General features: G+C 41.9%; 1 protein-coding gene across 1 annotated transcript in view; it reads right to left on the bottom strand.

Moving 5' to 3' along the window:
- Cped1 (cadherin like and PC-esterase domain containing 1) overlaps positions 1-14,754 on the bottom strand; it is a 284,218-nt gene that overhangs the window by 246,558 nt on the left and 22,906 nt on the right. Inside the window, exon 2 of the mRNA XM_048450954.3 lies at positions 8,371-8,554. Coding sequence (XP_048306911.3) covers positions 8,371-8,554 — 184 coding nt within the window. The remainder of the gene's footprint in view (positions 1-8,370; positions 8,555-14,754) is intronic.

Here is a 14,754-nt window from a genome sequence, read left to right as displayed (position 1 = left end):
CAGAAGGACAGCAGGGTGCAGTGGGGGATGGGGGAGGGAAAGAAATGAGAAGTTCATTAGACTCTCAAGTTTTAAGCTATCCGTGGAAGCCCCTGAGATACATATGCCCAAACATTCAAAGGGGACCAGCCCCAGTTGGAGCCAGAGTAGTGATTTTTCCATCCCTTCCTTTTCTTCATTTTTCTTTTCTGTTCGTACAATGCCAGATTAAAGCTAAGACTAAAGAAATGGGCCCTGGTAATGAGAGGTTTAACATTTTCTCTTGCTCTCTCTCTCTCTCTCTCTCTCTCTCTCTCTCTCTCTCTCTCTCTCTCTCTCTGTGTGTGTGTGTGTGTGTGTGTGTGTGTGTGTGTGTGTGTTACTGCGTCATAAGCTGGAAGAGGATCATTTACTCGTCTTCCTATACAGTGCACTTCAACTGCATTGCAGATCTACCCAAACTTTCTGGCTGTGAGAGATGGACTTTTTCATGAGGACAATTCTGACTGGGTTAAGGATATTCATCCTTAGCCTAGATTTACTACAAGTGAGCCTTGCATTATAGTCTTCCATTAAAAATGGGAATGCAAACATATTGATTCGGCTACATGAGAGTCTCTCAGAAACAGTCTTTGTGATTGAAATATTCTACTATTTTTTTTCTGATTCTTGCTGCGCTCTGATTTCTGCTGCAACTGGAAAAGTACGTCTTCTCCAAAGATCCATAAATAATTCTGACTTGACAAAAAATACATTCTGCCAGACTCTTTTGAGCATATTACTTGGAGTCTACCCCGGAAGCAAGTCGATAACTTTGAGAAGATATCCATTCTCTTTAAGACCACTGTACCACTCTGTGAATGAAGACTGTGATTTACTAAACAGTACATGGATGGTACAAAGGTGAAGGATTTGATGGCGCCTCTGTCTCTTGCTTGAGAGAGAGAGAGACACACACTATGAAAATCCTAGCTCATAAAATATGTCTTTTGAAGGAACGAGTAGAGCAGCACACCATGAGCTCTTCACTTCACACCGGGAAAGAACAGAAAAGAATAATGCAGACGACACAGGCGGGCACTGGGGACAAGAGGGAGGCTTGGGCCACTTATTCTTGTTGCTTTCTAGATTCACAAAATCAAAAGCCATATGCTCATTTTCATGTTCTCTTCGGTGGAAAACATCCTTAGGCAATACTGTTCACTACCTTTTACACACTAGTAAGCATTCGGAGAACTAACCATCATATCTAAGTATGTGGCCTCTACAAATGCCCTGGCCTCTCTGCTTGAGTTTATGTTGTCCATTTACCTGTCCAAAGTTTAGGGTACCTGCATCTAAGTGTGGTTGAATTCATCTAACCTCTGCGAAAAGCACAGGCAAAGATGACAAGAGACCATTGAAAACTCCCTGCCCAAAGAGTATAATAGTTTTAGGTCTGGACTTAGATGGCGTATACAGTACCAGCTCTATAGCTGCCATTGCTGGATTTCTGCCATTTTTGTCATAACACCAGATTCGCCTGCAAGTAGAATATCAGTATTCTTCTAAAGTTATGTAAGAATAAACAGTTAATCCAAGTGTGCAATGACATAGCAGAAATAACTAATAATAATAGCAGAAAACTACGGTAGGAGTGTCAGTTTGAGGCTAGCCTGGGTTATATACTGAGTTCTGGGCCAGCCTCAGCTATGTATGAAACCCTGTCTCAAAAAGAAAATCAAAATAAATAATAAATACTTTACAAACTAAATTGTAAGAAATATTTCATGAGATATCCAGGCTTGAAGCCTAAAGATTGATGTTCTTTCTATCGTTACTTTAGTCAATACATATTTATCTCTATATGGAAGGAATGATTGGAAGTGATAAACAGAAAGAGATCACTGATGAATTTGGGGAGCTTCCAGACTGTAAATATGAACTTAGGGTATTCTAAGAAAATGTATCTAAAGTTCATGTTTACAACCCAGACTATCTCATGAGAACATGTAGGTTGAGGGCTTCCAAATTGAAGAAGATCTATACTGTTCCATTAGCCCTAAGTGACACCAGCAGCAAGCCCTTCTGCTAGGTCCCACTTCAAATCTACCTCCACACAGAGGAACATCGTGGTCTCCTCTCTGCAACTGGATCACACAATATTATCTACCATTCCTAGAGACTTACTATGTACTATTCTCAAAGCATCAATTTGAGTATGATGTAAATGAGGCTCAGAGAGGTTAAGGAACTCGCCCAAGTTTATATGCGCATTAAGAATGTCAAGATAAACCTAGGGACCACAGTTGTGCTTCTAACTTACTCCAAAGCTTACATTTTCCATCACCAAAGTCCATCACTCCTCCACGGAAGCAGTTTGGGTGGTAAAGCCGTTAGGGTTTGGAATGGTTAATATTCATTATCAACTAGATAAGATGTAGTGTCGTCTAGGGGACTAGCCTATTAGTATGCCTGTGGGGGTGAACTGATGTGGGAAGAGTTGCCCACTGTGGCACTGTGGTGCCATTCTCTGGCTGGGATCCTGGACTCTGAGAGTGGAGAAAGGGAGCTGAGCTGCAGCGGCAATCTTCCAGTTCTGCTTCCTGATAATGGCTGCCCTGTGAGCAGCTGCATCACACCCCCAACACCTGACTTCCCTGAAACAACAGGTGTACCTCGAGTGACCAGTGAGGATGAGCCCTTCCTCCCAAACTGCTTCAGTGGAAGTACTTGCCACAGCAATACGAGGAGAAACCAAGTCAGCACTTGCAGATAACTGAGATCTCAGCTACCTTATTTATTCATTTTCAATACAAAGACTAAAGAACAGGTTGAGTAACTTTTCCAACCATCAAGGTTTCAGATGAAGATCAGAAGAGTAAGATGCTCTGCAAGAGCCCTTCTTTCTACACAAACTTGGGCCACGAAATAAAACTTTCAAAGATAAATTCTGAACACACACACACACACACACACACACACACAAGCTTAGCTCTGAAATATGTCTAGATGATTAGTTTGAAAGAACAAGTGAATATAATTTAAAATATTGAACAAGTTGGCTATGGTAGGTAGCACATGCCTATAGTCCCAGCACTCAGGAAGCTTAAGCGAGAGAATTTTTGTGACATTTAAAAGGTAGAGAGAGAAAAGAAGGAAGAAAGGAGGGAAGGAAGCAAAGAAGGGAAAGTAGACATGAAACAGGGAAGGAAGCAGTTTTCTATCTTCTTTACTGTAGTTATTATTATTATTATTAATTATTGACTAGTGATGGTCTCTCTTACCCTGCAAACTGAGTCTTTTATCAGTGGTCCCCAAGATCACATTTGAGTCACTCTCTTGGTCTTCAGAACATGATATGTCACATTCAATGACGATACAAATGCTGAGTAGTACGTATCGTACATCCCGCAGCCTCTCATAGCAATGACTTCCTTACTCCAGCCCATTCTAGAGGGTTCTGAAGGAACCAAATATGGAGTTTACTTTGCAATGGAAATGTTTCCCCGGCTCCTGAGTCATTGCACTACTTACAGTTGTCTGTGTAATATTCCCATATATATCATGCAACATATATGCAATAATGTAATAAGTGTTTCATATATATACACACACACTCACACACACACACACACTACACACACACACTACACACTACTCGGTTGTGTAGGAAGCTGGAAGGAGTAGCTGTAATTAACGTTTGCTCCTTTCTTTCTGAGAGTAAAAGTTTCAGTTGTTGCTCTAGATCTTTGGCAGTTTAACAGCAAAGCTAAGAAGGAATATCCAATATGAGTCCTATTATTATATCTCCATTTTGGTAGTTGTGTTGTTATATGCTTTGTTGAAATCCATAGAATTCTTTCTGAATGACCAGATTTAACCAGCCTTGGAAAGCAAGGCCTTTCCCTTTTTGTATTTCTTCAGGAAATATTTCATAGAAAAACCCTAAAGTAAAAAAAAAAAACATAATTGTTATTCCAGTTCTGTGGCTTTTGCTATCAGCTTCGCTCTGTACCACACAGACTGGGAAAGTTTGAGATGGATTAGAAAGTTGAGAAGGGGCTGCATGCACACCGCTCTTCCCGTTCACATGCATAATTCTGACCCACGATAGAAACTACTGTGAGTCAGGGTCTCTTGGGTCACGTTTTACTCAAACTTCACATAAGGAGTAGGATTTAAAACTTTTAGAAAACATCTACTCCCTCATAGGCTACTGCACACCGAAGCACTGATTTCCTCGATAGCCCAGCACGCTGTGAAAGAGAGCAAATGGGCAACACCTCCCTCTTTTCCTCAGAGAATTATATGATCCCCTGAACGCAAGGACATAGGCTCTATTTTTCAAAAGCAAGGCATTGGAAGGCCATGAAGACAGGCTTTCAATCTGTGACATTTTGTAAGCTTAGCTCTGAAAGGACCATTGTCCTTGTGCTGTTCTCAAAACCAGTGTAAAGATGAAGTAATGACTATAAACACCTATGTTGTTAAATTATAAGCAGTACAATGTACAGAAGGAGGCAGGCTTTTGTGTAGTTTCATTTTTGAAATTAATGTGGAGAATTGCTGCTTTTTGAGCCTGTCATCTATCCCTTAGCTCAGTGTCCCTAACATGGCTACACGTAAGAATCTCATGTTTATGTTCTTAGCATATACGATTAGGGCCTCTTTCCGAAGCTGTGATTGAGATAAAACGTTGGCAGGACTTTCATTTGTCTCCTCTCAAATGGTACTAGAGAAAGTGATTAAATTCATTTCACAGGCTACTTAGAAGTAAATATTACAAATGCCTTTAGCAGAGACCCAGAGCTGAAATGACTTACACTCATATGGATGTGAAAGAACCCATATTCTTTCGCAATGGAGCCATCAACTTATCATACGCCCCTAGCGTGGAATTAGCCCCTAGGGAGCAAGGATCCATAATGTTCATCTCATAATTGAGGAACAGAAATTGCCAGCTTTTCCTTTCAAATGGCGTTCGTTGAGAAATAGAATTAAAAATCAAGCACACAAGTAAAATACAAAACCCAGGGGCTGGAGAGATGACTCAGTGGTCAAGAGCACTGGCTGCTCTTCCAAAGGGTGGGGCGTCTACTCCCAGTGCCCATAGGGAGCTCACAACTACCTGTGATTTCTGCTCTGGGAGATCTGACACATCTTGTAGCCCTTAAGGTCGTTCATGTTCACCACATTCATACAAGTGGGACACAGACAGACACACAGGCACACTAAAATAACAACAATAAAACTGAACTCACTCTCCCAGCTCACATTACCTTTAAAGAGTAGAATGTTGCCTGTCTGGCCCATGACCCTTCTTATATATTTTTCCTAACTTTTATTATTTTTATCAACCTATGAAGGCTTCTCAAACATGGCTCTAAGCTAGAAACAGCACAGAAAGAGAGGTCAGCAGAGTGATTGGGGTGAAGTCAGGACAAGAGAGAAGAGCAGGTAAAAATAACAGTTCGGTTTTTTTTTCTTCTTAAAAAAAAGGAAAATAGGTCTCATGCTTATTTTCCTTTGTCCACGAATGCATTTTATCAACACATCAGCCCTGCCCCTGTGCCCTCTGCAGCACTGGTGGCTGCATCAACTGTGGCTCTAATGTCACACTTTTAGTTTGCAAGTTAGTAGCATAAAGAAAGTGCAATGGGAAAATAAAAGACAGGCAGGATGGGACTGCAGGTCCTCCTGAGCTGTTTCCATTTGCGAGCTGCTCAGCCTGGGGGCCTCAGTTCACAGCCATCCATGTGCTTCCTTCTCTTCTCTGCTGATGCACACTAGGTAAAGTCATGAGGCAGTAAACCAGGTGCCAGCCAAGGAACTATGAGAATCCCACTCTGAAAGCATGTCTGTAGCATGTACAATTCAAACACAGCTTATAGGTTAAATTGGTGGTCATATAGACTAACCAGCGATTTCTTTTTTCATTCCATATATGATATACATCAGATTAGAATCAGAAGGCTGTTTTACTGCAGGCATTCTCTCCACAGTGCTCCACAACGGAAAAAAAAAAATTAAAAATCAACTCTACCGCTTGTGAAATTGCTCCTATTGCTGGAGGCAATAGGTAACTGAGGAAGAGAATGCTAAATTGAGCTGGAAGATGCTTACAAAGCTGGGGGGGGGGCAGTGCTGGGAAGGGAACCGAATCATCAGCTACGTGACAAATGCTAGTGACATTACACAGTTATCGCTGGTCCACGGGCCCAGCAGCTCCTCCGGCTGCCAGATTCTTTTGCTTCAAGCCGCCTTTGCACTTTCATACGACTTGGAAGCCACAAAGTAATCCTCCCTATTCCGTGTCAGACTGGCCCACAGACATCAAGAGGAAGAAGTGATGCAATCCATCTGTTTTGCAGCTGGAGAAAATGAAAGTTGAATGGAAGGTGAAAAGCACAGTTACTCCACACTGTATGCACACTTAAGTGAGGGGCGTCATCGAGAAGTAGTGGGGTATGGGGAGTTTAGACCACAGTAGCAGTCACCAGGAACACCTGGCTTGATGTTGGGAATGCTGGACACACAGCAAGCAGGTAATACAATCACTACACTCAGTGTGGGATGAGAGAGATGCTAATCATGTTTTATATTTCCTTTAGCCAACTCCTATTCTAATGGAGTTCTGGTGAAGACACTTCTAAATGCTCAACAACTTTTGCTTGTTTCCTCATCATACAACCAAACCCAACAAAACCCAAAAGCAGTCACCAACTTTGTTCCCAGCTCTTATTGACATTCCAGGGCTTACATGTTCCTTTATGTTTTTCTTCTTTGTAGGCAGAGGTCCACTGATACAGATCTCTAAGTTATTCCTCAAGGACAGAGACCAGGATGCTCCGTCCACAGAGGTCTGTCTTACAAACAAGAAATACCTTAAGATTGTCTTTCTTCTCATCAAGTGGTTGCCATGGATTCTATTCCCTGAGAGTTTCACCAGCCAAGTATAAAGGGTGATCAAGTCCAGGCATCATCCACTTGTCTCAGAAATATCATTGCAATTTTTTTCACCCACACAGCCAGCAAAAGGACACCTCACTACATTGGGACCCCAGAACCTGACTATTCCCTCCCAAAGAAAACCACTATTGAGAGAAAGCAGTCAATTCAAATTGTTTCTTTTTTCTTTCTTATGGAAAAAAGAAAAGAAAACAGATGCACATACAACCTATTCATTTTTCGGGTCCCACTTTCCCAAATTCTACTTTGGCAAATATTTTAGTTCTCACATGTGCATTGAAAGTGAAGAGTTTTTTATTGTCATTATTTCCTGAATAATACCCTATGCATAATAATGATGTGTGTTATGTTTGAGTTGTATTAGGTATTTTAAATGATCTAGAAATGATTCAAAATATGTCTGTGTGTGGGTTATTTGTCAAGACTATACAATTTCATAAATGGAACTTGGGTATCTGCAGGCAGTCCCGGAGTCAGCCCTCTATGGGTACTGAGGGATGGCTCTACTGTGCAATCTTAAAAAAGAGAATATGACTTATGAAGTTTATGCTGACTGCATAGTCCGCATCATTGTCTCTCCCACAAGTTCACTGCAGGATACCGAACCACAAGAGACTATGGCAGCAGAGGGACAATGAAGAAGAACACAGGAAATGAGAACGGGATATCTGAGCTCCCTTCCATCTTTCCCTCACAGCATTATGGGTATTTCTTCCCCCAAAGACTCAGTTTCCTTTCTTGGAATGTGAAGAGAATTCATGTTTCTTAAGTTTAGTCAGGCCGTGACGGAGAATATTGAATAAGGTCATGAATACAGACGGTAGCACGGGACCTGCCCTGTGTTCAGCTGTTGGAGAGGTAGTCGCTTTTACTCATTTTGGTCTCTCAACCTTTCGTCATGTACTCAGTTTTCTTTCAAATAATTTATTTAACAACCTATCTTGTTTTTCCTCTTCAAATGACAGAAATGAAAACACTTGATGACCAATGGCATATATAATAACTGTCCTTATGTTCATGTTTAGAACATCTGTGAATCCCATTTCAACTGGCTTGGCAAAACAATTTCTAGCACATTCTACTTGCCATCAAATGAAGTGGCAATTTTCTTAAACTATGGAACTGTTCGGTGCTAGGCAGAATATGTATTCACACACATAAACATAAACATTTTTAATGTAGCATTTAAATATGAACTATGTGACTCCAAAATGCTACTGAAATACAAACAGAATAATTTCAGGAATAAAGAGATCTCACTAAAGGAAATTGAGGGAAGGTAATAAAAAGAAATAAAGAAGCTACACGTGTCCGCTATGAGATGTTTGGCCATGGATAAAACCTTGTGTTGTGAAATGGTAATAGAGGGAGAAAATTAGCAGCAGGTTCTAGAACCTGTTCATATGTCAAGTAACTCTGAGAGCTACTTATTATTCTGACCTTGGTCCAGCAGCTCCAGACCTAGGCCAGCACCAAGTCTTTCTTCAACAGTGACAACACTGTAGCCATGCTGATGGAGGAGGTCCTGGAGGGTCTCAAGCTCCGCTCTGCCATGGGAAAGAGGCTTGAAGAGTACGGCCCTTCCGCTGCGATGACCAAAGTGTGTCTCGATCGATTCCTCAATCTAAGGAAAGAAAGAAGGCGCAAAAACCCAAGGTGAAAAGGTAGCACATTCCCAGAGAAGGGCATCATCAACGCACACCATGGCCATTTGTAAAGTTATCCTTCCCAGTTACTCTAGGAATGGAACACAGCAACTCTCTATTTGCTGACAAGGACGATGACAATCTCAGGCAAGCGCTGAAGGTCAACTGAGTAGCTCTCACCATTGTGGAAAGGCTTATGTTTAAAAACAGAGCTCCTTCGGCGAAACGGCTGCCTAGAAAAACAAGGCCGCTGTAAACATAAGTTAGCAGTAATGACTATCATCAAAGGAGTCCCAACCATGCTACCTTTTCATCATATTTAGGCAAACATGATATAGGACCTGGACTCAGGGAGGATGGGTGGGGGGGCACTGTTGAAAAGACTCGGAGCTGAAAGGCTGCCAGTGTTGCTTGTAATGGTGGATATTGACTGCCAACTTGACAGAATCTAGAATCACACGGTATTCAAACCTCTGGGCACGTATGCAAGGGTGCTGCTGAACTGACTTTGCTGAGGTGGGAAGCCTCACCCTGGGGCTGTCAGCATCATTCCATTGGCTGGGACTTTGGAACTGTGTATGAGAAAGCGAGCTGAGCGCCAGCATTCATTTCTCTCTGTGTCCTGTCGCTATACACACTACCACTCTCTATTTCACACCCCTGCTGCCATGCCTTCCCAACAATGATGAACCCTATCCCCCAAACTGTAAGTCAAAATAAGTTGATTTTTGCCTGGTATTTTGTTGCACTGGTTGCAAAAAAAAAAAAAAAAAAAAATGACCACTACTCTGTTGTTTTTCTCAATTGTGCTAGATCAAAGCTTGAAGGCATCTTCAGGAGCCACGAAGAGTCTTAAGTGTGAGCCAACAAGGGTTGCTGAGATTTACTCATTTAGGGTTCTTCCCATAGCAGCTTATTGTTGCCCCAGATACATATTCTTCTTTCTCACTCCAGTGCTTAGGTTATCCGACGAATAAAGGGAGTTTTTGAATACACACAAAGAAACTGGCAGCCATTTAAATTCATTTGCAGTATCTTAACGGCAGATACTGAGTGTTTTTGGCTTATGGTTGGAGGTGATGAGATTGGACAAGGGTCATGCAAGAGAAATAAGAGGCCAAAGAAGAGGAGGCGATGGCAGGGTGCTGGAAAGGAAGGGAAATCGCTTTGATTGACAGCTATCCAGGAGCTTGTCTGCTTAGTGGGCTGGAAGCATAGGATGCCCAAGGTTTTCAGTATTTTATTTTTTAAACACTAGTTCTATTCATTGATTAGGTTGACGTCACTTCCTTTTTGATCTTGTGTGTGTATATGTGTGGATGTGTGTACTTATGTGTAGTGCCTATGGAGACCAGGGAAGAGTGTATCTGGTCTCCTGCAGCTGGAGACTCAGGGGGCTGAGAGCCACCTGACGTGAGCACTGAGACCCAAACTCTGGTCTTCTGGAAGAGCAGCAGTCGCTGTTGAACACTGAGGCATCTCTCCAGTCCCCAAAGCGACATCTTTGCCAAGCGCCACAAGACTGTGAGAAGCTACATTCCATCACTGGTCACATAGCCCCGTTATTTCCATACCCGACTTCCACCCTGCTCTTTTTGTACCACGTGCTCTCTCTCTATAGCATACAGAGACCTTCTGCCTATAAAGTCTTTATCATCTCATTCGTCATCTGACTCCAAACCATCCTAAAACATTCAGTCACTATCTATCTTGGAAATTTTTAATAGCGATCCATATCTTTACCAGTGTCTTATTTATGATTTTTATCTATGCGATGAAACACCTTGATCAAAGCAATATGGCGAGCAAGGCTTTATTTGGCTTATTCTTCCATCATTGACAGAAGTCAGAACAAGAACTCTAATAAGGAAGGAACCTGGAGCCAGAAGCTGATGCAGAGGCCCTGGAGGGGCTCAGTTTGCTTTCTTATAGAACCCAGGACAAGCCCAAGGGGTTGAGTCACACACATCAATCACTAATTAAGAAAATGTCCTACAGGCATGCTTACAGCCCAATCTTATGGGAGGAATTTCTCGGTTGAGGATTCCTCCTCTCCAATGGCTATAATTTGTATCAAACCGACATAAAACTATCCAGCAAATTAGTATTTATGAAAGGATTTTATATCTCTCCCCCATGTCAGTTCTTCCTGGGCCAGGATCACCTTGTTGGTTTATCTCTAATGTCTAGCCCAGAACACCATGCATGCCGTATATTCAACAAGGGAGGGTACATAAATTAATGAACTGTAGTGAGGAATCAAAATCTTTAAAGACATCTATGGAGAGAAGAAATATACTTAGCTGGGCCTGAGGACACATACCCACATCACAGCACTCAAGAGGTTGAGGCAGGATGATTAAGAGAATAAGATCAGTCAAAGTAAGCAATGAGGCTGCCCAGGAAGAGAAAGGAGAAAATGAAGACCAGGGGAGAAGCAAGCAGGGTTAAGGCGGTATAGGGAGGAGAAGAAAGAGACACTGACAACTTACCTGCAAACTCTCACTGTCTACTAACGCATAGACCACGCCTAGTGAAGTGCAGAAGGCAAACTTGTCACCTTGTCTTTCTAGCACTTACTATGCGATCCTTGGCAGCACCTTTCTTCTAAGAGCGCTGCTAAGGTGAAAGAGTTAAGACGTGCAAAGTACTGACAGCCGTGCTTTTCGCATAGCAGGCACCATGTCTGTGTTTCTAAAATAATAATGCATTATAAAGAGCAAGGAGCCAAGAAAATGCTCTGAGTTTGAGCTATGTGTGCCACATGCAAGTGTGATGAGTGAAGCCAGGAGCAAAAGGACACAATCACCTTCTGTGTGTGGGTGCTTTGTGAAAAGCATACTGAAGCAATGATTCCTCCATGCTAAGAAATACTATAGGTTATGGATGAAGAAATTAGGTCATAGTTTGCTTACTATTACTGTCAAAAAAAAAAAAAACCACACTGACCAAAACCAACTTGGGGAAGAAAGTATTTATTTGGATTGCAGGCAACAATTCATCACTGAGGGAAGCCGTAGCAGAAACTCAAGGCAGGAACTAGAAGCAGTTACGACAACTGAGACCATGAGGAAACACTGCTGACTGAGCCACCTGACTGGGGTCGCAGCGCCCACAGTGGGCTGAGCTCTTGACATTAACCGTTACTCAAGAAAATGACCCCACAGACTTGTTTACAGGTCAATCTGATGGAGGCATTGTCTCACTCAAATTTACCTCTTCCCAAATAACTCTGGTTCGTGTCGGGCTGACAAAAATTAACCAGGGCACTATTTAAACTCTAAGAACTTGTCTGCAAACTGAAGTGATTCCTGAGAAAATGTAATTGAGCAGCAAACTGACAAGCAGTGTCTGGAACTGACCCTGGGCTGTTTCCTTTGATAGACGTGGGATTGTAGGGAAAGTGTGGCCCTTGCCAGGCCAAAGTAAACAAACAGGCGTCTGGGCGAAAGGGGAAGACAGATGCTTCCAAATATACCAGTGACACTCAAGCGAAATACAAGGACCCAGAATGCCCCTTCTTTCCCGATGTATCCCGTAACCACAGGATGCTTCTCTCTACTTCAGCCTGCTCAAGGACAGGAGGGCTCGGACATGAGCAGAGAGTAGCTAACTCTTCAATCATGTGCATTTTGAAAGCTACCACTTCTCTTTCTCACTGAACCAACATCAGCAGAATCAAGATCAGTACAACTTCCTCCAGCATATCTTATTGCTGGACACATTTTAAATAATGTAGACGTGCTGGCTGTGTTTTCTTAAAGCCTCATAGCTTGACCTAAAATTCTAATTCACTTCTGAGACTCTCGCAAATAAAGGAAATGAGATCGTCAGTAAAAACTGTGTTGCGGGATCCTGTAGTCTAAACTGCTCTTGTCCCTGTAGTATTTATAACCCACTGTATCAGCAGAGTGGCCCAATACCAAAGGGCAGGGACGGTTTGAGCTAGTGCAATGACAGGTGCACATACTACGTCAGTGAAACAGAAACTGTGAGAATAGCTAGTCAACCACACCAACAAATGCTGGATTCTAAATGTGGGAAGCTGCACTTTGGGAAATAAGGGCTTGTGATTACATCTTCCGTTTCTAAACCATCTTTGAATCTTCAGTGGAATCATACATTTAGTCTCTTCTCCTCTACAGCTTACTTTCAGGCTTATAACCAACCCTGCTGACCAGAATTATCTACCTTTCTTTCTTATTTCTTGGGAGATGTGCCAAGTTCTTCCTCAGAAATCACTTTGCTAGACTACCTGAGAGCCTTTTTATAGATGAGCACATTATTTTTGCTGGAAAGACTTCAAAATCTGAAATCTTTATACCACCTTAGGTGAAGCGAAGGTATGATATTGTAGTAACGTGTCTGATGGAGCCATGGAGAACAGAAGGAGAGATAGACTGATCATCAAAAACATGACCTTGAATTCCAGCTCTGCTATTTCCTTGCTTTACATACCGGGTCAAGATTTTTAATCTGTCCACATGTTGGATGATTCGTTGAAAGAACAAATCCCACCTCTAGAGCTTGTGTTGGAAGGAAAATGAAGTTTTGATATGAATATGTCCAATAGCAAGATGTTCTGATGTTAAATGATGCTATAACATATATAAATTTTAGTTATTGTATTGTAACTGTTCTTTTATATTAGGAATTCCGTACATTGATTAGGTTTGCTCTCTGTCATTAAAAGTATTTTAATAATAACTATATACCTATATGCTTGCTTTGTTTTCTTTTATAAGGATCATTATCTTTTTTATTCAAATAGAAGTCTACTTTTATTACATTATTGTGTATCTTTTTTCTTTTGTATTGAATTTTTTTCATAGCATGTATTCTGATTACAGATTTCCTTCCTCCAACTCCTCCCAGATCCCCCCGCCACCTTCCCACCCACCAAAATCCATGCTTTTTTCCCCTTTCTTTAGAAAATAAACAGGAAACCAAACAAGCAAAATCCCAAACAAACCAGAAAAAAAGATAAAGAAACACAGATAGGCAAGCAAAACACATAAAAATTCAAAGTCAGAAATCATAACATAGATGTAAAAATCCAAAAATGTCCAAACAAAGCAACATGAGACAGAAAGTCTACACAAACACCATTGAGTTAGTTCTGTGTTGACCTTCTACTACTGGGCATTGAGTCCTTACGTGTGGTTTATATATGCATTAAGACTCCAATGGAGAAAACTAATGTTTCCTTTGCAAGTCGATGCCAACTGCATCTAGCTTCTTGGTTGGGGTAGGAGCCCAGGTCCACTTTTTCCTGTCTGTGCTGGGACCCATTTTGTTTTGAACCTGTGCAGACTCTGTTTTTGTTGCTGCAGACTTCATAGGTGCAGTAGTCCTGTTGGGCCTGAAGGACATTGTTTCCCTGCAGTGATCCATCTCCTCTGGCTCTTACAATCTTTTCACCTCCTTTTCTGCATAACTTCCTGAGCCCTGAGGGAAGGCTTTGAATGAAGATGCCCCACTTAAGACAGAATGTTCAAAATCTCTCACTTTCTGCACCTTGTCTGGCTGTGGGTCCCTGTGTTAGTTCCCATCTACTGCAAGAAGAAGCTTCTTCTCTGAAGATGACTGAGCAAGACACTGAAGGATATATCATAATGCTATTAGGAGTAATTGTATTGCCATGTTCCTTTAGCAGAATACCATTTGATTTTGTACAGGTCCATGGTCTAACCATTTGTAGGTTCTTGCCTATCCAAGCAAGTGGCCCAAGTTCTATCTCAAGGAATAGGCCTTAAATCCAATCAGAGAATGGCTGGTCATCCACACAACTGTTATGATATGTGGACATTTTTTTATGTGTATATGTGTTTCCCTACATATATGTGTGTGTACCCCATGTATATCTGGTGTCTGTGAAAGGACATTAAATCCCCTGGAACTGGTGCAGGTGGTTTTGAGCTGCCAGGTGGGTGCCTGGAACTAAACCTAGGTCTTCTCCAAGACTGGCATGGGCTCTTAACTGCCACCGCCCAGACCCCGCATACTGGTGTTTGAGAACAAGTATGCACTATCAAAACGGGAGCAGCAGAGCCAATGCCCACTGTCTCCACCTTCAGTGTTTCTTTTCTGTAAGTAATTTCTTATTTCCGTCCTTCCTCACTTCCTCTCTTCATTCTGTCCTCCCCTTTGATGCTGTTTGAATTTATTTTATCTTTTC

The sequence above is a fragment of the Myodes glareolus genome, chromosome 25, assembly GCF_982192425.1.
Source record: "Myodes glareolus chromosome 25, mMyoGla1.1, whole genome shotgun sequence".
NCBI lineage: Eukaryota > Metazoa > Chordata > Mammalia > Rodentia > Cricetidae > Myodes > Myodes glareolus.
Note: the sequence above shows the minus strand (reverse complement) of the source record. Positions and strands in the feature narration are given on the sequence as shown.